Source organism: Macaca thibetana, chromosome 1 (assembly GCF_024542745.1).
Source record: "Macaca thibetana thibetana isolate TM-01 chromosome 1, ASM2454274v1, whole genome shotgun sequence".
Classification (NCBI taxonomy): domain Eukaryota; kingdom Metazoa; phylum Chordata; class Mammalia; order Primates; family Cercopithecidae; genus Macaca; species Macaca thibetana.
Genome location: NC_065578.1, coordinates 132,477,155 through 132,500,463, shown reverse-complemented (window position 1 = coordinate 132,500,463; position 23,309 = coordinate 132,477,155). Strand labels below are relative to the sequence as shown.

Below are 23,309 nucleotides of genomic sequence, written 5' to 3'. Positions count from 1 at the left end.
CTAGACGGCATTATTGACTAGGAACCAGGCCAGAAGAAATGATGCTGTACTGAGGACCGAATGGACATTGCAGAATTTCTTTATGGGGAGGTGGGCACCCCTAAAATGGGAGCAGAGGCTATATAGGGCAATGCGGACAGTTCCAAAGGAAGGGGGGACCCCTATCCTGGAGAATTCCCAGTAGTTAGCAAAGGAGTTCAAAGGAAATGAGAAATAGACCATCATTAACACAAGCTGTGTGCACTTACAAAGACTCTTCTACAGGAATGTGGAAACCCCATGTCTCATTCCAAATCTATGGTCCTGCTATCCGCATCCCAGTTTCTTCGCCGCCTTCTTTCACATCCAGCTTCGGCATCTCTGATCCCTGCACTGGGAGGTGCAGTTTCCTAAATGCGGTTCAGAGAAAGGGGACACAGAAGAGAGGAGGAGAAGGCAGGAGACAGGAGGGGACAGGAAGGACAGAGCAAGAATCACGGAACCAGTCTCCTTTCTCATTGTTCTTAGACAGGAGGCATGCTAGAGTAAGAGGCTAGTCTTTTCATTGTAACCAAACGGCCGTGCTGGACCTTGTCTCCCAGACTCCTCTCATTTAAATATGCTTATTCATCAGAGGGCCAAAATTCCTATCCCTCCTACCTCTGCAGTGCGGGGAGCACCTCAGGGCCAGCAGGTGACCAGCACCCAGTTCCAGTGGCCGTAAGATAGAGGTGCCAGGACCAAGTCCAGCCCAAGATTGCTGGGCTCTGCTCCTGGCTCCTCCGCACCCAGTTCCTCTCTTGGCTCCGAGATCCTGGCCCCTGGCTGAAAATCAAGCTTTATTCTGAGACTTCTCTGGGAGTAGGAAGGGTCAGGGAGCCTGACGTGGGGTTAGGGTTGGGCAGAGAATCTGGACCTGCCCTCTTTCTCAGGCATCTTTAGCCTCTAAACTTTCCCCATTGTTCTCAGTCCTTGGCTTTCTGGGCAGCGAGAACGGGTTGAAATGGGATTGAGAACTAGGAGGAGAGTGAAATGAGAGCTCGGGGGAAGGAAAGGGACTCTAAAGATGCACAAGTAGAAATGGGAGAAAGAAAAGCTGGAAAACAACGAGGAGAAGAGTGAGTGGAGCTTGGACTAGGTTGGGAGGTGAGAGTAAGGACACCCCTGCTCCCCACCCCCAGCAGCACCAGATATGGCTGCAGTTTTGAGCCAAGTTTCCCTGAGAAGGGGAAGGTTGCCTCCCCGCTTATCAGGGTGGACCTTGGTTTTGTCAGGTATGAAGCTTATACAATTTCGAAAGCTCCATTTGTGAAAAACAACACAAAATTATTAAGATTAATTACAGGCCGGGCGCGGTGGCTCAAGCCTGTAATCCCAGCACTTTGGGAGGCCGAGATGGGCGGATCACGAGGTCAGGAGATCGAGACCATCCTGGCTAATATGGTGAAACCCCGTCTCTACTAAAAATACAAAAAACTAGCCGGGCGAGGTGGTGGGCGCCTGTAGTCCCAGCTACTCGGGAGGCTGAGGCAGGAGAATGGCGTAAACCCGGGAGGCGGAGCTTGCAGTGAGCTGAGATCCGGCCACTGCACTCCAGCCTGGGCAACAAAGCGAGACTCCGTCTCAAAAAAAAAAAAAAAAAAAAAAAAAAAAAAGATTAATTACAGAAGTAAACATTTGTTTTGAATAATAAATTCGCAACAAATTACAAATTTAAAAAAACCTGGCAAATACTATAAACATCCTAAGATTTAGAAAAGTAACACAGGATTTGTACGAATTAACTGCTTGAAGCAACTCTAAAATACAGTAGTTTTATCCTTACATTTTTGCCTGCATATACTTTGTCTCTTCATATGACAACAATGTTATATTATTTCCTACAGAGAGAAGAGAAGACAGTTCAGTCTTTTCTCTGGCATTGTGAGTGTGGGAAAAACACTCAAAGTGCTTTTCCTTATTTTCTCACTCAACAACAACAATCAAGGCAGACAGAAGACTTCTGTGATCAAATGTGGGGATTTTCTCCCCACCAACAAACAAGCAGTTGATTCTGCAGCAGATACCAGCTCGAATGCAATTCATGCTATCTACCTGGAGATAGTGTCAGATCCTAAAGGTTGGGGACTCAGCCTCCAAAACTGCTCCTTGCTTCAGACAGCAGTCACAAATCTGGGTATCCGGAACTTCTGACTGACCAGCTTCAAGTTGGGGTTCCCACAACCCCCTCTTTGGGTTCAATTCATTTGCTGGAGCAGCTCAGAGAACTCAGGGCGACATTTGTGTTCACTGGTTTAATATAAAGGATATTGTGAAGGATACAGATAAAGAGATGTGTAGGGTGAGATATGGAGGAAGGAGTGTGGAGTTTTCATGCCCTCTCCAGCCCCCTCCAACCAGGTGTTCAGGTTCAGCTGAACACCTGAACCTCCAGGTGTTCAGCCATCTGGAAGCTCCTGAACCCTATCCTCTTGGGCCTTTTATGGAGACTTCATTGGATAGGCATGACTGAAGCATGGACATTGTGTAGAAATGCGATTGGAACAAAGGAATTAATCTAATACTAACAGACTGACTAGGGAAAACCTGGCAGGACCTGTCTGTTCAGATTTCTCCTGGCCTTTCTGTGTAGCATTCCTTCATTTAGGCATGGGGCAGGACTCTCTGGAATGAGGGTCTTGTGGCCCACAACCAGATTAGAGTGGTACCTTGGGCAGATGAAAGGAGAGCAGAAGAAGATCAAAGAGAGAGAGAGATTCTGTTTCCTGAGGCCTGTTTCTGAGGCCTAGAGCACCCCAACATTATAACAAAAGACTATCTATGGGAGTTATGAGCCAGGAATGGTGGATAAAAAAAATTATATATTTAGATGATTGATAGATAAATGATAAATATCACAGGCATGGATTGATCAACACTTCTATTACAGATTGGAATGTTTCACTTCACAGTTTTTTTAAAATCATGTCAATTTTTATGATAGCTGTCAATTTGGGAAAATTTGTATTAAATTTTTTATATGAGTTGTGTGATTTCAGGCCATTGTTCAGTAATTAATCCTAAGTGTTCTCTTTTTTTTTGAGATAGGGTCACACTTTGTCACCCAAGCTTGAGTGCAGTGGCATGATCTCGGCTCACTGCAGCCTCGACCTCCTGGGTTCAAGGGATCCTTCTGCCTCAGCCCACAAGTAGCTGGGACTATAGTCATGCGCCACCATGCCCGGCTCCTAAATGTTCTTTGAAATTGGTGGCACTCATTAACCAGTTTGTGATAGGTCCTCATTTTAGTGTACTAATGTGAATTTTACACAATCTCCACCAATGTCAATGTTTTATGTCAAATCAACAAGACATTTAGTATTTTCCCAATGTATTCATGGAATTTCCTTTTTCTTATTGGATTACAAATAATCCAAATGCCTATTTATTCTATTAAAAATTTGTCTACCTTTTTTCTTTTTTTTTTGAGATGGAGTCTCACTCTCTCGCCCAGGCTGGAGTGCAGTGGTGCGACTGCCGCTCACTGCAAGCTTTGCCTCCCGGGTTCACGCAATTCTCCTGCCTCAGCCTCCCGTCCTCAATTTTTTTTTTTTTTAATAGGGGTGGATAGGCTTCAATTTCATCTAATAATATAAAGAAAAAAAAAAGTAAAAGAAAAAATAGAGATGGAGTCTCGCTATGTTGCCCAGGCTGTTCTTGCGCTTCTGTGCTCAAGCCGTCCCCCTACCTCAGGTTCTCAAAGTGCTGGGATTACAGGCGTGAGCCACTGTGCCTGGCCTGCATATTCCTGTTATTGAATGACAGGCAGATCTCATTTTATAGCACTGTGCTTTATTGCGCTTCACAGATATTGTGGTTTTTACGAAATAAAAGTTTGTGACAACACTGTTTGAGCAAGTCTATTGGCACCATTTTTCCAACAGCATGTGCTCACTTCATGTCTCTGTGTCACATTTTGATAATTCTTGCAATATTCCAAACTTTTTCATTATTATTATATCTATTACGGTGATCTGTGGTCAGTGATTTTTGATACTACTATTGTAATTGTCCTGGGGTACCACCAAACAGCGCCTGTATAAAACGCCAAGTTGAATCAATAAATGTGTGTATTCGACACAACAATATTGAAATTAGGCTAGTTAATAACCCTACAATGGCCTCTAAGCATTTAAATGAAAGGAAGAGTTGCTGTCTCTCACTTTAAATCCAAGGCTGATCCAGGTGAGGAGGCACGCCTATAGTACCAGCTCCTCAAGAGCTGAGGCAGGAGGATGGCTTGAACCCAGGAGTTGGAGTCCAGCCTGGGCTATGTAGCAAGATCCCGTCTCTCTCTGAAAAAAAAAAAAATCAAAAGCTGGAAATGATTAAGCTCAGCAAGGAAGGCACATCAAAAGCCAAGATAATCTGAAAGCTAGGCCTCTCGTGCCACTTAGCCAAATTGCAAATACAAAAGAAATGTTCTTGAAGGAAATTAAAAGTGCTATTCCAGTGAACACATGAATGATAAGCAAAAGAAACAGCCTTATTCCGGATACGGAGAAAGTTTTAGTGCTCTGGATAGAAGACCAAACCAGCTACAACACTCCCTTAAGTCCACCTAGTTGGGCCGGGCACGGTGGCTCACGCCTGTAATCCCAGCACTTTGGGAGGCTGAGGCAGGTGGATCACGAGGTCAGGAGATTGAGACCATCCTGGCTAACACGGTGAAACCCTGTCTCTACTAAAAATACAAAAAAATTAGCCAGGCGCGGTGGCGGGCGCCTGTAGTCCCACTATTCGGGAGGCTGAGGCAGGAGAATGGTGTGAACCTGGGAGGCGGAGCTTACAGTGAGCTGAGATCGCACCACTGCATTCCAACCTGGGCAACACAGCAAGACTCTGTCTCAAAAAAAAAAAAAAAAAGAAAAAAAAAAAGAAAGAAAAAGAAAACAGAAGTTCACCTACTCAAGAGCAAGGCCCTAACTCTCTTCACTTCTATGAAGGGTGAGAGAGGTGAGGAAGAAAAAAAGTTTGAAGTTAGCCGAGGTTGGTTCATGAGGTTTAAGAAAAGAGGTTATCTCCATAACATACAAGTGCAAGGTGAAGCAGCAAGTGCTGATGCAGAACCTGAAGCAAGTTATCCAGAAGATCTAGCTAAGACAATTGATGAAGGTGGCTACACTTACAGATTTTGAATGTAGATGAAACAGCCTTCTACGGACGAAGATACCATCTAAGACTTTCCTGACTAGAGAGAAGTCAATGCTTCAAAACTTCAAAGGGATGGCTGACTTTCTTGTTAGGGGTTAACACAGTTGGTTCCTTTATTTTTTTATTTTTGTTTTTTTTTGAGAAAAGGTCTCACTGTGTCACACAGGCTGGAGTGCAGCGGCACAATCTCAGCTCACTGCAACTTCCACCTCCTGGGTTCAAGTGATTCTCGTGCCTCGAGTAGCTGGGATTACAGGCACATGTCACCATGCCCAGATCTTTTTTTTTTTGCATTTTTAGTAGAGATAGGTTTTACCATGTTGGCCAGGCTGGTCTCAAAGTCCTGACTTCAAATGATCTGCCCACCTCAGCCTCCCAGAGTGTTGGGATTACAGGCATGAGCCACCACACCCTGCCAGCTGGTTTCTTTAAGTTGAGAGCAATGCTTACTTATCATTCCAAAAATCCTAAGGCCCTTCGGCATTATACTAAATTGGCTCTGCCTGTGCTCTATCAATGGACCAACAAAGCTGGGATGACAGCACATTTGTTTACAACATGGTTTACTGAATATTTTAAGACCACTATTGAGACCTACTGCCCAGAAAAAAAGATTTCTTTCAGAATATTACTGCTCATTGACAATACATTTAGTCATCCAAGGACTCTGATGGAGATGTAGTAGAAGAGCAATATTGTTTTCATTTCTGCTAACACAATATCCATTTTGTAGCCTATGGATCAAGATGTAATTTCCAGTTTCAAGTCTTATTATTTAAGAAATACATTTTGTAAGGCTATAACTGCCATAGATAATGATTTTTTTTTCTGATGCATCTGGGCAAAGTAAAATGAAAACCTTCTGAAAAAGATTCGCTATTTTAGATGCCATTAAGAACATTTATGATTCATGAGAAAAGATCAAAACATTGAGATTAACAGGAGTTTGATGGAAGGTGATTCCAACTCTCATGGATGACTTTGAGGGGTTCAGGACTTCAGTGCAAGAAGTAATACCAGACATGGTGGAAATAGGAAGACAGCTAGAATCAGAAATGGAATCTGAAGATGTGACCAAATTGCTGCAATCTCGTGATGAAACTGGAATGGTGAGGAGTTGTTTCTTAGGGGGTAGAATCTACTCCTATTCCATTGACGATGGAGCTTTAAAACAACAAACAAACAGAAAAGAGTTTACTCATGGTGAAGACACTGTAATCATTATTGAAATGACAAAAAAAGAATTTAGAATATTCCATAAACTTAGATGATACAGCAGCTGCAGGGCTTGAAGGGATTGATGCCAAGTTTGAAAGAAGTTCTACTGTGGGTAAAATGCTATGAAACAGCATTACATCCTACAGAGAAATCTTTCATGAAAGAGTCAGCCGGGCGCGGTGGCTCACGCTTGTAATCCCAACACTCTGGGAAGTCCAGGCGGGCGGATCACCTGAGGTCGGGAGTTTGAGACCAGTCTGAGCAACATGGAGAAACCCTGTCTCTACTAAAAATACAAAATTAGCCGGGTATGGTGCTGCATGCCTCGAATCCCAGTTACTCGGGAGGCCTAGGCAGGAAAATTGCTTGAATCCGGGAGGTGGAGGTTGTGGTGAGCGGAGATCGCGCCATTGCACTCCAGCCTGGGCAACAAGAGCAAAACTCTGTCTTAAAAACAAACAAGCAAACAAACAAACACAAAATTAACTGGGTGTGGTGGCGCATGTAATCCCAGCTACTCTGGAGGCTGAGGCAGAAGAATATCTTGAACCCGGGAGGCAGAGGTTGCAGGGAGCTGAGATCGCGTCATTGAACTTCAGCTTGGGCAACAAGAGTGAAACTCCATTTGAAAAAAAAAAAAGAAACGAAGAGCCAACTGATGTGGCAAACTTCACTGTTGTCTCATTGTAAGAAATTGCTGCAGCCATCTCTGCCTTCAGCAAGTGCTACCCTCATCAGTTAGCAGCCATTAACACGAGGCAAGACCCTCCACCCACAAAAAGATGATGACTGTCGCTGAAGTCTCAGATGATTGTTAGCACTTTTTAGCAATGAAGTATATTTAAATTAAAGTCTGCACATTTTTTTTTAGACATAATGCTATTGCACACCTGATAGACTACACTATAGTGCAAATGTAACTTTCATATGCACTGGGAAACCAAATAATTTGTGTTGCTCACACTGTATTGTGATATTAGTTTTACTGCAGTGCTCTGAAGCCTGATCTGCAATATCTCCAAGGTATGCCTGTAGACACATTGCCAGGGGTTCTTCTCTGAGCCTTGACATGTGCTTACGTAAATGAGAGGCCTGAAGCTTAAGCATTGTTAGCTTTGAGATAAATTTTTATTGTATTTTATTTACTTTATTTTTCAAGACAGAGTCTCACTCTGTCACCCAGGCTGGGTGCATTGGCATGATCATGGCTCAGAGCAGCCTCAACCTCCCAGGCTCAAGTGACCCTCCTAGTGCAGCCTCCCAAGTAGCTGGGACCACCGGCATGTATCACTATGCCTGGCTAATTTTTGATTTTTTGTAGTGATGAGATCTCCCTATGTTGCCCAGGGTGTTCTCAAACTCCTGGATGCAAGCAATCCTTCTGCCTTAGGCTCCCAAAGTATTGGGATTATAGGCGTGTAATTGCCTGCTGAGAGGCAAGTCCCTTACACTGCACTCTGTCATTCCCTCCTTCCTGCCTCAACCTTTTTTTGTTTTTCCTTGAGACAGAGTCTTGCATTGTCGCCTGGGCTGGAGTGATCTTGGCTCACTGCAATCTTCCTCTCCCGGGTTCAAACCATTCTTCTGCCTCAGCCTCCTGAGTAGCTGGGATTACAGGTGCCCGCCACCACCCCTGGCTAATTTTTTGTATTTTTAGTAGAGACGGGGTTTCCCTATGTTGGCCAGGCTGGTCTCCAACTCCTACCTCGTGATCTGCCCACCTCGGCCTCCCAAAGTGCTGGGATTATGGGCATGAGCCACCGTGCCCAGCCCTTTCTGCCTCAACTTTGCACCTTTTCTTCAGAGAGTCACCCTGGGCTAAGATACAGACTTTCAGTTTGGACAATTATTTTTCTTGGCCTCAGTTTCCTCTTTGGTTACAGGGATAGTAACTACGTCATGCAGATGTGCCTGGGAGAATGGGGTGAAAAGAATACAGGAAGCACCTTGTCTACAGTGGGCCGGTTACTTGTTTTTCCTTCTTTCTGAGCTGCAGGGAAGGGGGTTCTAATGCCAAGGCTTAGTAAGGAAGGTTCCCAGGAACAGAACAACCCCCTCTCTCAGTCCCAAGCCTCCCATGGACTGTGCTCCTTCTCTTCAGGCCTTCCCTTCTCCCTCTGATTAAGCCTTCAACACTTGGTGGGACTCTGCGCAGGGACACAGTTTCGTACACTTAATCCCAAAGGAGATAAAGGCTGGGAAATCTAGGGAAGGAATGTGAAGCCTGTTGGAAAAAGTCCTTTTAAAAGCAGCAAGAAGTGACCTTGTCTCCCTTCTTCCATTCCCCTGGGGCTTGTGAACAGCCTTCAGTATGCAAGTTGGAGTAAGAGCTTCAGAAAGACTGGCTGTGAGGGTTTGGAGAGAGGTTTGAGAAAGCAGCTCAGAGACTCACAGAGTCACACCAAGAGCTTAGCTAATCAGCACCGGAGGAAGACAAACGTCCTTGGTCTGGTGGGACAGCTTTGTGAGGCTTGGAGCACGCAGCCTACCGAGGTGAGTTCAATGCCAGCCCTGCAAGCTGGGAGGTAGAGAGGCCAAACCAAATTGGAAAAAATGACAAAACCCCTATGTACTTTCTAGAACAGTACATACCAGCTAGGAAGTAGTACCCCAAGGTCAGTTCCTTAGCTTTTGACTTATTCTAATGTAGGGCCTCCATTTTTAATAAACTCTCCAGGTGATTCTTAGCCGGAGATTTGAGGCCCGCAATTTAAGAAACTGCTTCTGAGACTGCAGAGACATCCTCAGGGCTGGAAGTTCTTTCTTGACCCGACCAGACTGTCTTCTGCTGTGAAACTAGTTTGGTCTGATCCTGCTGGCTTCTCTGCAGATTACACTCATCAGGGGTTGGCTTGGCGCCTCCTGGGCAGTGGGGCAAGGGTAATCATAGTAACCTAGGTGAAGTCCCTGGGGAAAACTGTGACCGTGGGCCGCTGACAGTTAGAACTCCCTCGGCCCATGGTAAGCTCTTTAAGTTCGGGTTCTGACCTAAAAGTTTGGCCAAAGCGAAAGTGCAGAGCAGGTCACGCTAGGGCGGGTCAATCCTTCAGAGCCGCTGTTGGGCTGGAGCGCGGGGCTGCAACGGTTGGAGCGACCGGCTCGGGTTCCTACGCCTCCAGCACAAGGCAACTGCCCACTGGAGGTGGGAGGGGCGGGGCCGGGGGCGGGGCCTGAGCCGAGGAACGCGGGCTAGTGGTTGCCACGGTAACGCGTCAACACCAAGGCCTTGGAGGCGCCCGGGCGGCGACAGAGGTCCGGAGTCAGGGCGTGTGGCTGAGGACATGGTGAGGGAGAACCTCAGATGGGGCCTCTTGTGTCCTGAATTGTGTGGGGGCTCTGAGTGGGGAAAGTGGGGGCCTAGGGGAGGGCAGAGTTGGGTCTAAGGGTCGGGAAGGCCCAGGAGTAAGAACACCTCTAGAAGAAGCAAGGGAGATCATGAGGTGGGGTCAGAAGGGGAATTAGGGATAGCGTCGATAGTGATTGGAAATGTGGAGCGCGCTGAGCGGAGCAGTTGGAGAGAAAGGGATGTCCCAACCCTCTCCCCGATGCCATCAGACCGGAGCCTCAGTGGACCAAAGATTGTGGATGTGGTGTGGGAAAAAACACGGGTGAGGAGGCCAGATAATGGGTAGTGGTACCTGTTTTGCCACTAACTAGCAAGATGACTGTGGATAAGTCATCTAATGTGCCCGAGCCTCAGGTTTTTCTCCTGTTAGCAGGGCTTCCTGTCCCTCAGTAGATAGTCAATAAATATTTGGCAGTGAATGAATGAGTGAATGAATGAATGAATGAATGAATGAATAAATGGGTGAGTGAGTGAGGAGTGTCTCAGGTTTGCAAGGCCCGGGAGAGAGACTGGGACAGGCCTGTCAGCCTGGGTTTCACTGGAATGGGGAGGACCGTCAGGGTCCTGAAGGTTGAGAAGGCCAGCAAGGCCTGGGAGGAACCATGAAGGGGATGCCTGGGCTTCAGTGTGTTGGTCCCAGAAGGGAGAAGAAGGGCAGAGGATAAGTGTTGGAGTCTTGGGTTATTGGAACTGACCTAGAATGTCTGGGGCACAACAGGTGGCAAAGGTTGCTACTTGGGTATACTTGTGGACAAACTTCAGGCCCAGAGGCTGCATTGCTTTTCTGGGGCTCAGTGGACCTCAGAAGAGTTTTGTTAATTATTAAACAAGCCTTCAACAAAGAGCAGTTCCTGACTTTTGAGGACTCCCTGCAGTGTTGTAATTGGGGTGGGGGGGATCCCTTTTCACTTATGTATTCTATTTGATTCAGTGTCCCATCTTCTCTCAGCACCTTACAAACCCAGTAGCGTATGTATGTACGTGAGCACCTACTGTCATGCCTGGTGTCTAAGGGCATATGGTAAATGTTAGTTCCCCTTTTGTCCTCTTTTAAAAATTTCCTATTTCCAAGCTCTCACAGGTCATAAGTTGCACCTGGGCAAGACTCGTGGACTTCAGAGCACCCAGATCGGGGATTCCCCATCCAGGAGCCACTCAGGGCAGGGGTTTGACTCACTGACTGAGCCCCTTTGAAATTCCTGGGACAGGACTGGGCATATGGACACTTTTGAGAAGCAGTGGGTCTAAGTTAGTGATCTCTGGTAGGCCAGGTATGTGTGTTTGTGTACATATGGTGCTACTCAATAGGTTTGGAGAATATTTAAAGGTGTGAGAAGAGATAGTAAGGGTGGTGAGGCTCACAATTAGGCAGACTTCCAGAACTCTTATAAAAATAATGATTAAAATCCTCCAGAAGGAGAGATGGGGACCTCAGTACTGACTAGGATGTTATCTTCTGGTAGCATCCTACAGATGGCCAACTTGGTCCCACTTGAAGAAAGGATAATTGCGTAGATCACTCAGAGTAAAAGGCAAGGGGTCTGGTTCATGGGACTCTCCCTTACTTGGTAACTAAAGTCTTCAGAAAGGGAAGTAGAACCAGGCCAAGGGTTTGAAGCCTGAATTTGCCAGCCTGCGGTGACTCTGTGCAAAAAAAGAACTAGATCTCAGAATGGGTAAGACATCTAGGAAAAGACATATCTTTCCTGAACATATCAACTCGTTCAGTTGATGGGTGTTGAAATTACATCAGGGAAACTCCATACTGACCTATTCTAGCCCCATTCCAGCTTCGTCTTGCTGGATTTGAGTGAAACATCCCGGATCCCGGAATATATAATGCTATTTTTTTTTTTTTTAAAGGGTTGTACTCTCTTGCTTTCAGAGTTGGGGCACCAGGCCCGTTGCTATGCTTTGTTTTCAAATAAAAAATAGTTTTTTTTTTTTCTGGTCATAAAAATAGCTGTCTACTCATTGTAGGAAATTATTCAATAAAGAAACATTTAAGATGGTAAAGCTTACCTGACATACTGTTAAACATTTTTTTGAACATGCTTTCAGTAATACATTCTGGGCACATACCTGCCATTCAAACATCTTTACAAGAATACTTCTACATTTGTTTTTCTTTTTGAGATGGAGTCGCTTAGGCTGGAGGGCAGTGGCGCGATCTTGGCTCACTGCAACCTCTGCCTCCCGGGTTCAAGCGATTCTCCTGCCTCAGCCTCCCAAGTAGCTGGGATTTCAGCCTCCCGAGTAGCTGGGATTACAGGCACATGCCACTATGCCTGGCTAATTTTTGTATTTTTTTGTAGAGACGGGGGCTTCACTATGTTGGACAGGCTGGTCTCGAACTCCTGACCTCAGGTGATCCACCCACCTTGGCCTCCCAAAGTACTGGGATTACAGGCATGAGCCACCATGCCTGGCCAAGAATACTTATATTTCTTTTTCTTTCTTTATTATTATTATTTTTTTGAGATAATATCTTGCTCTGTCACCCAGGCTGGAGTGCAGTGGCTCAACCTTGGCTCACTGCAACCTCTGCCTCCCGGGATCAAGCTATCCTTCTGCCTCAGCCTCCCAAGTAGCTGGGACTATAGGTATACGCCACCACGCCTGGCTAATTTTCATACTTTTTATAGAGATGGGGTTTTGCCATGTTGCCCAGGCTGGTCTTGAACTCCTGAGTTCATTCGATCCACCCGCCTTGTCTTCCCCAAATGCTGAGATTATAGGTATGAGCCATGGCACCCAGCCTTATGTGTTTCTTACAGTCTGTTTTCTTTACAACTTAACGTGTTATGGAGATCATCCTGTATCAATGTCTGCAAATCAAAATCATTATTTGTTTGATCAGCAAATCTTTCTGCATCAGAGTCTCTCATAGAGCTCCTAGCTGTGGCTGAATTCTTGTGCTCCAGGAGTTGGAAGGCTTATGAAGAGAGGGGGAGTCAGCTGAGTCACCAAGACGAAAATATCAAAGCAGGGCTGGCATCTTTATCTGTCCCCAGTCCTCATTTTCCCCAGACCCCCTGCCTTCTCAGCTGCCTTCCCTTCAAGAGCTGTCTCCCCACAAGCAGGACTGGATATGCTTCTCCTTATGCACAGTTCAGCTTCTTGGCAATATTTATTTGGTCATGCAAAGAAGAAAACCAGCCCGTCACCTCCTAAAAGAACTTCTTCACTATTGCCTCTGGCCCAGAGAGATCCAACTTTATGTTTATGCTTGGTTCTCCATTTTTTTCTAGTATGTTTACACAGTGACCTCTGTAATCCTTGTTACCCTTGGCAAAACTGTTTATTCTAACGCTGGTGTAAGGCTGTGGCTTCAAAGTCAGCATTTTCCAAATGAGGTTTTCTCAACCACCCAACCCTAGAGTTCAGAGCTTCCCTCTGTCCTGCTCAGTGGCCACTTTTCTGTGGTCATCTGTTTTTCTTCCTCTGTTCTGGCTCAGGCAGTCCTTGCTGTGACTTCCTCTTGACATGGGTACCAAGGGCATAGGAAACAGGAGATGCAGGCTCAGCCCTGGAGGAACCTGCAGTCTGGCGGACACTTCAGCACAAGGGAAAACCTGTTGGAGTCCTTGAAAAGAGACAGGAAAACAAATGGAAAACAATAATACTTTCCATCTGTATTCCAAAGCCCTTTCACATACGTTATTATCCACAGTGGAGACCACATACGTGATCTGGAAAACATGGAATGGCGGAGTGACTTGGAGTCAGGCAGGCATATTCCAGAAAAGTATCCATCTCAATCTGGTCTGCAGTCCTGTCCTTGAGAGGTCATCTTTCTTCATCAAATGCACGTTGCTATATTGTTCCTAGTATGTGCCAGGCACTGCGCCTTTTCCCTTAATTACATGCAAAACTCATGATCCAAAGCCTTCCACCTTTTCCAGTTATTCCAAATGCTTAGCCTCAATCCCACCTACTGAAGTTTCTATTCATTTCCTCTTATTCTATTTTTGGTGGAAAGGGGAGCTGTAGCTCACCACCTACCATATAATAACCCTTTAGAGGCTGTTATTAGGCATCCTTGGGGCTGCTATTTTTACCTTTTAATAAATCCAAGCTTCTCTGCTCTACTGTATTGGGGCTGGCTGAGGCTGTAGAGGGAGACTCCCTGTGTTAGCCTTTTGCTGGCTGTGCCAGGCAGTGAGGGAAATGCACATATAGCAGTGTTCAATGTACAGCACAGAGACAGCTGGAAAATAATTGTCCAATTGAGTGTGAAAACCTGATACAGGTGTAACAGGCACTGGGATGTCTGGTTGGTAATGACAGATCAGAGAGAGCTTTCAGAACACTGTCCAGGGCTTAGTGACCTGGAATGCATCGTATATTTCCCTGTCTACCCTGTTCCCTTGACAGCTGCTGATTCCCAGTCTTGGGAATGTGTCTGGCCCATTCCTTTAAGGTAACCCAGTTTAGAGAGATGTGGGGCATATGGGCTCCTCCAAAGTGAGGTTTGAGTCAGCTTTATCATAAGCCTGGAGTCATCCAGTAGTCCTTGTAGACACTACCTTTTCAAGATAGACGTCTACTCTTGGGACTGAGCTGAAGCTGCCTGTCCTTTGGGAATGGAGGTTGTGTTAATCAGATTCTTAGTTACAAGCGACAGAACCAGAATTCCAATTTAAGTAAAAGAGAATGTGTTAAGAGGGTTTTGGAGAGCTCAAAAATAGGAACAAAGGAAGGTTCTGCAGCTGGAATCAAGACCACGATCAAAACCTAGAACTGATCTGGCAAGGACCCTGATGCACTGTTGTATCCCCAAAACTTCCAACTCTGTACATAGGGTGCTGCTGCTGGCATCGTTATCAGTGTTGTCCAGACACTGGGTCTGACTGCCAGTTCTGTTTGGGTCAGAAAGGTTTTCCTTGTTCTGCCTTTTGGTTCACTAGTTCCCTAGTCATTGTCAGTCCAGGGCCATCTCACTGGGTAAGCCTAGGTCCCTTGGGCAGGCTGAGAAGGTGAATATTTGATGTTTTCAGCTTCTGCAGTTGGAGATGAGCACTATCTCCCACAACTCATTAGATGGGGAATTTGCCAAAATAGGAAGTTAGTAGGGGGCTAAAAAATGACTAAGGCACACTAAAAGGGTCTTGGGAGAGAAACAGCCAAATAGTGGATATTATGAACTGGTTTGCTTGATTGTAGCTAGTAATCATTTATCATTCACCACTGCCTCAAGTTTATTGGGCATCAGCCACATGCCAAGCAGTGGGTGAGGCGCTTTTCCATATCCTGTGCTCCCACCATAACCTTGTAAGATTGTGGAGATACGAAGGAGGTCAAACAGTGGTATCATTTGTGAGAAAGACTTGAAGCACAAGCTGAAAAGACTGGAGGCAAAGGGGACACTGTGCATGTCTGGAGAGGCAAGTCCAAATTGCCCCACGAGAGGTTGTCCTCTTGGGAAACTGGTACTAGTCTGATAATGAGAAACTGTTGCTTCTCTCCTCCTGCCATTCCTGCTTCTTTTATCTTTACTTCCATCCTATGTGGCCGACTTGGCCTTCAGCTTCGGGGACTATGGAATTGCTTTTTAAAAAACCGCAAAAAACAAAGCAGTTTTGTTTTTAATTGACACATAATTATTGTACACATTTATGGGGTACAGTGTGATGTTTTGATACATGTATGTACATTGTATAATGATCAAATTAGGGTAATTAGCATATCCATTACCTAAAACACTTGTCATTTCTTTGCGGTGAGAACACTCAAAATTCTCTCTTCTAGATAGTTTGAAATATACAATATAAATAATATACATTATTGTATACATGTATATTAATATATATTATTGTATACATGTATATTAATATATATTTATATATAGTAATATATATTATATACATGTATATAATATACATTTATATATAGTTATATATTATTATATACATGTATATTAATATACATTTATATATAGTAATATACATTATTAACTCTAGTCATTCTATTGTGCTATCAAATACTAGATCTTACCATCTCATTTAATCTTATAACATTTATATTTCTCAAAATCCTCTCCTCTAGATATTGTGTATCTCTTTTGAGATATACAGTACATTATTATCAACTATAGTGGCCTTTCTGTGCAATAGAGCACCAGAACTTATTCCTTCTATCTAACTGTAACTGTGCACTCATTGATCAACCTCTCCCCATGCCCCTCCCCTTCCTGTCTTCAGCCTCTGGTAACCACCATTCTACTCTCTACTTCTATGAGATCAACTGTTTTACAGAAATGCTCCTTTGTGCAGAGCTCTCTTTTTGCAGAGACCCCCCTGCTCTGTAGGGATGCCCTCCATCTGTTACTCTTTGTCCCCTACGGTTCAGAGTTTACACAGCCGCTTTCCCTAACTGTTTCTTTTTCACATGCCCACCCACTCCCCCAGCATGGGCTGGTGAATTGTTGACTGCTCAGGACCTGGATGCCACTCAGTACTGATGACCCAAACTTTCTGCCTCTTCCTGCAGCCACTAAGCACAGCTGGCATCCTGAGCTCCTCTTCCGCCGCTTCCAACAGGTCAAGGAATAAGGCTCGCTATCGGACCAAAGCCGTGAGCTCTGAAGTGGATGAGAGCCTCTTTGGAGATATCAAGGTAATCTTCAACAAGTCCTTTCAAGTCAATGCCACCTGCAGGCAGAAGCCCAAAAATGTAGCTCAGGGCAAAGCTTCTGCTGAGTAACCTTGCTCTCATAGGTAGCTCTCAGACTGAAGACAAAGGGGAATTCTGAGACCTGAGTTGCAGAGCTTTGGGATCTAGTGGGGCCTATTTCAACAGGGACACCCGGCTTCTTCCACCCCAGAGTCTCTCATGTCTTCACAGTGTTTAAAATCTGTTGTAATGTCAAAAGGGAGGCTCAGCTGCAGAGAGTGCAATAGTTGCAGTTGAGCTCCATGATGGAACCGCTGGAGGGCTGATGGGCTAAGCTTGCAGACAAGAGCAACATCTTCCCCCTCCATCCAAGGATAATAGATAGCATCAGAGTACAACACAAAACCATCCTCCTTTCTCAGTTGCTCAACTAAAACAATTATTTAGCTTTGGGAAATGAGCAGGTCTTTATTTGCAAGTGTTGTCTAGACCAGGAGGTTGACAACTCCTTTAGTCTGGATAAAGAGAGCTAGATAATAGAGCTTTGACTGATTTTGGTACACATGGAGTTTAGTAGGTGAGAAGGAAGAGAGGGAAGGAGAAAAAGAGAATGAGACATGGAGAGAAGGGCAGTGAGAGTTTAAGAGAAGGGGAAAAGGGAAAGAGAGACACCAATAGTGATCTGAATCCCTCTGCCAGTGGGGAAGGTGGGGAGAGGAGAGTTGGTGTTGCTCTTCAACATCTTCATTGTGAATTGAAGAGGACTCTCCAGAGGGATCAAGATAGGCTTCTTAATCCATTTAGAAGACTCTCACTCTGCAGCAGTTTTCCTGTTGGTAAGGGAAAGGATCAACAGATGCATTTATTTATTTATTTATTTTTAAGACAGGGTTTCACTCCTGTCACCCAGGCTGCAGTGCAATGGTACAATCTTGGCTCACTGCCACCTCCGCTTCCCAGGCTCAAGTGATTCTCCTGCCTCAGCCTCCCAAGTAGTTGGGACTACAGGTGCACACCACCATGCCTGGCTAATTTTTGTATTTTTTGTAAAGACAGGGTTTCATCGTGTTCCCCACACTGGTCTTGAACTCCTAAGCTCAAGCAATCTGCCTGCCTTGACCTCCCAAAGTGCTGGCATTACAGGTGTGAGTCACCCCACCTGGCCGAAATGCAATTTCACTTACAGACATTTGTGTTGTTGTTGCTGTTGTTGTGGGTACATGTGGAGTTTTCTAGTCAAAGCAAAGAGAGATTTGGAATTGGCTGAGTTCTCCAGGAGCAGTCACGCTGGCTGGCAAAAGGGGGTTATCAGAAAAATGCTTGTCCCTTGCCCAGTTTCTTTGGCCTCATTGGTGGGTAAGAGTTCAGGAAGTCTCTCAACAGGCAGTAGAGGGCAGAGGTGGCCTGTGGCATGACTGAGTTGTGCCCACGTGAAAGCAGAGATGGGCACCAGGTGGCAGCAGCACACAGGGGACTGTGAGTGCAAAGTGAGGTAGGACAAGCGGGGCCATCCCCCTGCCTCCGGTCAGGATCACAGTGGCTGCATTAATGACACATCCTTTCCTGTGTTTAGACATTTTCTGAAACAGGTGATTTCATTTTCTTGTTATCTAACTCCTTCAGGTTGGAGAATTTTGAAAAACAAAAACAAAACAAAAAAAACACAGTCTGTGTTCTTGCTGAATTCTAACTCACTGACCTCAGCACCAACTCAATGAGCTGGTAGAGAACTACCCATAGATCTTAAGGGTAGGCCTCTGCAGGTCATTTAGCAATTTCTATCTCCCTCAATATGGCTTTTTGCGGGGATTAAAGTAATTTAATTGTAAGAAAGAATTTAAAATGACCAAGGTCAAAGACTGTAAGAGTCTGTAACAAATTATATTGCTTCAAACCCACTGTGTGGTCCTAGAGAGATAATTATTTCTTCTTTCGTAAAGGAAAATCTTTCATGGAGAGAGGAAAACCTAGAGACCAGAAATTTGCTTTCATTCCTGATAACTTTAGACTGGGTATAGACACACACTAGTGACCGCCACTCTTTACTATCCCTACCGTTCTGCAAGGAATATCTGTGCAAGAACAAGAGACTTGTTCTCTGAAAAGCTGGTCAGGACCCAGCACGGTGGCTCACGCCTGTAATCCCAGCACTTTGGGAGGCCCAGGTGGGCGGATCACCTGAGGTCAGGAGATTGAGACCAGCCTGGCCAACATGGAGAAACCCCATCTCTTCTAAAAACACAAAAATTAGCCAGGTGTGGTGGTGGTTGTCTGTAATCCAAGCTACTCGGGAGACTGAGGCAGGAGAATTGCTTGAACTCGGGAGGCAGCGGTTGTAGTGAGCCAAGATTGTGCCACTACACTCTAGCCTGAGTGACAGAGCAAGACTCCATCTCAGGAGAAAAAAAGAAAAGAAAAAAAAAAGAAAAGAAAAGCTGGTCAGTACAGAACACATCCAGCCATGCTCAGATATAGGGCATCACGCTGGTCTATCCTTGAAGTTAGGACTGACCAGCAGGAAGTGGGGGTGACAAGCTTCTAAGCTATTCTTTCTGAACTCATAGTCCCCAGCCCAGGGCCAGAGTGACAGCCCCATTGTGCTGCTCCGAGATAAGCATACCCTTCAAAAAACTCTCACTGCTTTGGGCTTGGATCGAAAGCCAGAGACCATCCAGCTCATCACCCGGGACATGGTCCGAGAGCTCATGTAAGTACACAGTCCCCTGTCCTTCTTTGCCCAGTCCCTATCCTTTTGCTAAGGATCTTTGCAAGGAGATGGATAAACCCACCTGGTTTCATTCTGTCCGTCCAATCCCCACTTCTTTCCTATTCATTTTCCCCTTTTTGTTTGATAGTTCTTTCTTTCTTCTCCGTCCTGGCCTCTCTTGTTTCTCCCATTGTATCTATTATTGCCACTGTCCTTTATTCTCAGCTTCATTCTCCTTCCTTACTTCTGGCTGGCTGTGTGAGCTAAGGGACTGGTAGAGGGGAGGTGCTTAGTGAGTCCTCTCTAAGTCCCCATTAGTGCCCTCTCTAAAGAGAAGTGATCCAGATGAGTCACTTCCTTTCGGCTGCATTAAGAATCTGAAGCAAAGGGAAACTGACCAGATGCCTCATTAGACCCCTGGCTTCCTCCCAGACTCTAAAGCCGTAAGAGGAAATTCACAGGGGCTCCTTGGTTTCCTTTGGGATTAGCTCAGCCCCGCTTCCTGACTAGAGCTGCCCCCAGGCTTGAGCCCCTCCTGTGGGGCTTAGGCCTAGCTCAACCATGTGCCATGAGCCAACACTGCTCGGTGGTTTAGCTCTTGTGTTAGTGCTTCACCCTTTACAACCGTTCTCCCTGCCCTGGCTCCACTCACTAAAAACCCTAATTCCCAGAAAATGCTACCTGTGTCACAGCTGGGGCAGCACATCTGGGACACACCCCAGGAGCTGTGTTGGACTGCGGTCCCTTACTGACCATGTCTGGTCAGCCCTGGCATCAAGTGGCCAGATGTGGCTAGAGCCCTGCAGCCACTCCTGGAGCTGGAGGAAGGGCTCCTTCTTGGAGCCATCTGGTCCTGAAAACACGTCAGAGGACAAGTGGCTGGTTATTTTTCAGGGCTGCTGAAAGTAGTATGAACTGCTGTCTTAGATTCAGATCACTGCTGGTCACTCCAGATCCTAGGCTGTTTAGGGCCACACTGCTTCGTGAAACACAAGATCTTGGCTAAGCTGCAAATCCACTCACTCATTCTGTCCATCTCCTGGACCACCCTCCCCCAACACACACACACTAGTTTTATTAGATGAGGTTTCACTTCCTGTCTCAGACCATCTGTCTTATTGGCATGTACCTGCCTCACCCAGAAGCAGCTTTCTTCCCACCTCCCCAACTACTCCCTCCCCCATCTTTAATGTATGTCATTTGCTTGTAATCATTATAATTAGCGATTGGTTTGTTGAATGCGTTGGATAGCTAGAAAGGAGAGGTCTATAGACGTCTCTGGCTATTGTTGATCATAGATTTTAATTAATATTTAGGGTTCAAAGCTTCTCTCTAGGCTGGATAGGCAGGGAAGCTTAGGTTTCTAACTAGCATCTACATCAACCTTGTCTGGCGTCCTCTTGCCCTTTTTATGTCATCCTTGAGGAATAATGTTTTTAAAGTTTAATTCAACAGCTTTGTTTTGAATTCTCACTCTGTGGCAAGCGCTATGCCAGAGACTAGGCTACCAATGTGGTTAAGACAGAGTTTGTGTCCTGAAGGAGCTCATAAAGGAAACAGAGCCTGCATGATTGGCTGTGATACAGGCAATAAGAACAGAGTGCAGTGGGGGCTCAGAGGAGGAGGTGATCTATTGGGTCTTGGTGGGTGGGGGGGCAGAGTGGGCACATGTGGACATGATGGGGGGTGGGTCTCAGCTGCACAGAGAAGGTAACATATGAGTTGGACCTTATAGAAAAAGGACTTAAAATGTCTCTTTTTAGCCTGCAGTGCTACCTGACCCCCACCTTGGAACCTCTACTCCCCATGGACCCATGGCACACTTGCCGTCTCTTCTGCCACTGGAGAAGTCCACTGGCATGATGGGGAGAGGGGAAAAGAGCAGAGAAGCCTAAAGTGTGGTGCCGAGAACTTTCCCTCTCACCTCCCTATATCTGTTCATTCTCGTGTCAGTGTTCCCACAGAGGATCCCTCCGGGGAATCCCTAATCATCAGCCCTGAGGAGTTTCAGCGAATCAAATGGGCATCCCATGTTCTGACCAGAGAAGAACTTGAGGCCAGGGACCAGGCCTTCAAGAAGGAGAAGGAAGCCATCATGGTAGTTAACCTCCCTAAGCCTTTGCCTCTGCAGATGGGTGGCAGAATCAAAATGTACTGAGGAACTCTCATTAGGGGTCCCTGAAATGAGGCACAAATTACGTACTTAAGAAATATTGCAGAAAGGAGACCAAAGAGCAACACCTGAGATGAGAGGTGGGCGCAACTGGGGCCAAGGGGAGGGCTGAGAATGAAGCCAGGCTGTGGAACTTCTTGGTTCTGATGTCATCACTGGCCGAGGCAAAATTGTACTGGGTCACCTGTGATAGCCAGGCTAGCACCCAGGGCACAGAGCGCATGAAATAATCCCCCACTGAGCCAGACTGGTCTCCCTTAGGATGCAGTGATGACACGAAAGAAGATCATGAAACAGAAGGAGATGGTGTGGAACAACAACAAGAAGCTCAGTGACCTGGAGGAGGTAGCCAAGGAACGGGCCCAGAACCTCCTGCAGAGAGCCAACAAGCTGCGGATGGAGCAGGAGGAGGAGCTCAAGGACATGAGCAAGGTGGGCTCTTCATCTCTCCCTTCCCTCTGAGCGCTCACTGCCATCCTGCCTCCCTCCTCTTATTCCCACACTGGACAAGGTCAGGGACTGGTGGGGGTGTGGGCAGGGGAGGGGCAGCAGGAGAGCTGCACCTGCTGTGGTAGTTGCAGTGATCACAGTGAGGACTGGCTCTGCCACCTGCTTGCTGTGTGATCTTGGGCAAGTCACTTGCCCTCCCTGAGCCTCACTTTCTTCATTTGTAACTTGAGGGTGGTAAAACTGCTTTGTGGAATCATTGGCAGGATGAAATAAACTAATAGATGGGAGAGGCTTTGTGGGCTGTGGATTGGTAAATTAAATGTGAAGTGTTACTTTTATTTTCATCCTGTTAGTTCAGTTCTGGCCACGTATGGTGGTCGAGGCAATTGGATGCTTTTGGAGTACCTAAAGCTCTTCCTTTGGCTGAGAGCATAAAGACCAGAGGCTCATTTGAATTCTGTTGTAACTCATTTGCACGTGGTTCATTTCCTTACCAAACGAAAAGTGCTGATTCCCCAATCCCTGCACCTCTGATTTCTGTCTCTCAGGTAAATCTTCTCTACGTTTGCCTCCTTTAATTTTCTAAAGTTTTACTTTTGGGTTCTTATGGATGGGCTCATGGCTTTTCATCCCTTTTGTGTCATGTTGGGCTCTTCCAGCTTAAAAATCTTGTGGCCTGGCCTCTGCAAGAGTGTCTTAGCTCCCCTGAGGAGAACAAGGGGTCCAACCTGGAGTTCATGGGTCTCTAAGTGGAACAATGGACCTCTGAAGTTTTATAGAAATTTTGTGTGTATATCTGTAAGTGAATTTGATGGAGGAGAGGGCCTACTGCTTTCATCATATTTCCAAAGGGTGACCCATTACCACCAAAACCCTACGATGTAGCTCCCTGAAAGATGCTATTCCAGGCCCCTCCTTGCACAGACCATGGCACCTAGCAGGAGGCCAGTAAATCTTTGAGCTCAACTGTATTCAGGGGAAAGGTAAATATAAGAACATTCTTATTTCCCCGGACTTGTGAGCAGTCATGCACACCTCCGGCATGCTCAGCAGTATAGCATTGTGTTCCCATTTCTTCCCCTTAAACTTACATATCCCTAGGCCTAGTGCCACAGTTTAATCCCCACTCTCCAGATTATCCTCAATGCTAAGTGCCATGCCATTCGGGATGCCCAAATCCTGGAGAAGCAGCAGATCCAAAAAGAACTGGACACAGAGGAGAAGCGGTTGGATCAGATGATGGAAGTGGAGCGGCAGAAATCCATTCAAAGGCAGGAGGAACTGGACAGGAAGAGGAGGGAGGAAAGAATTAGGTAAAGATATGGTTTTGGCATCTCCCTCTCTAAGCTATTTCCATGTATCTTTAGGTCCATGTAGCCTAGCAAAGAGGGAAAAAATGCGAAATGGTCATTATTGTCATCTACTTATCTTAAAACTTTACTAAGTGATACACAGAATCACAGAACTTTTTTTTTTTTTTTTGAGAGGGAGTCTCACTCTGTCACCCAGGCTGGAGTGTAGTGGCATAATCTTGGCTCACTGTAATCTCCACCTCCCGGGTTCAAGCGATTCTTCTACTTCAGCCTCCCAAGTAGCTGGGATGACAGGCACGCACAACAACACCCGGC

At 45.9% G+C, this 23,309-nt stretch overlaps 2 protein-coding genes across 3 annotated transcripts in view; one reads left to right on the top strand and one right to left on the bottom strand.

Moving 5' to 3' along the window:
* Nucleotides 1–23,309, bottom strand: part of LOC126935658 (sodium/potassium-transporting ATPase subunit alpha-2) — a 907,274-nt gene that overhangs the window by 242,374 nt on the left and 641,591 nt on the right. The gene's annotated exons all lie outside the window — the stretch shown is intronic.
* CFAP45 (cilia and flagella associated protein 45) overlaps nt 9,574–23,309 on the top strand; it is a 28,240-nt gene continuing 14,504 nt past the window's right edge. The window contains exons 1-7 of one of the 2 annotated variants that reach the window (XM_050757599.1): nt 9,574–9,674; nt 16,229–16,354; nt 18,916–19,058; nt 21,012–21,156; nt 21,493–21,663; nt 22,035–22,229; nt 22,816–22,994. In XM_050757599.1, coding sequence (XP_050613556.1) covers nt 9,672–9,674; nt 16,229–16,354; nt 18,916–19,058; nt 21,012–21,156; nt 21,493–21,663; nt 22,035–22,229; nt 22,816–22,994 — 962 coding nt within the window. In that variant the 5' untranslated portion in view covers nt 9,574–9,671. The remainder of the gene's footprint in view (nt 9,675–16,228; nt 16,355–18,915; nt 19,059–21,011; nt 21,157–21,492; nt 21,664–22,034; nt 22,230–22,815; nt 22,995–23,309) is intronic. The other variant, XM_050757608.1, reaches the window with a different exon arrangement.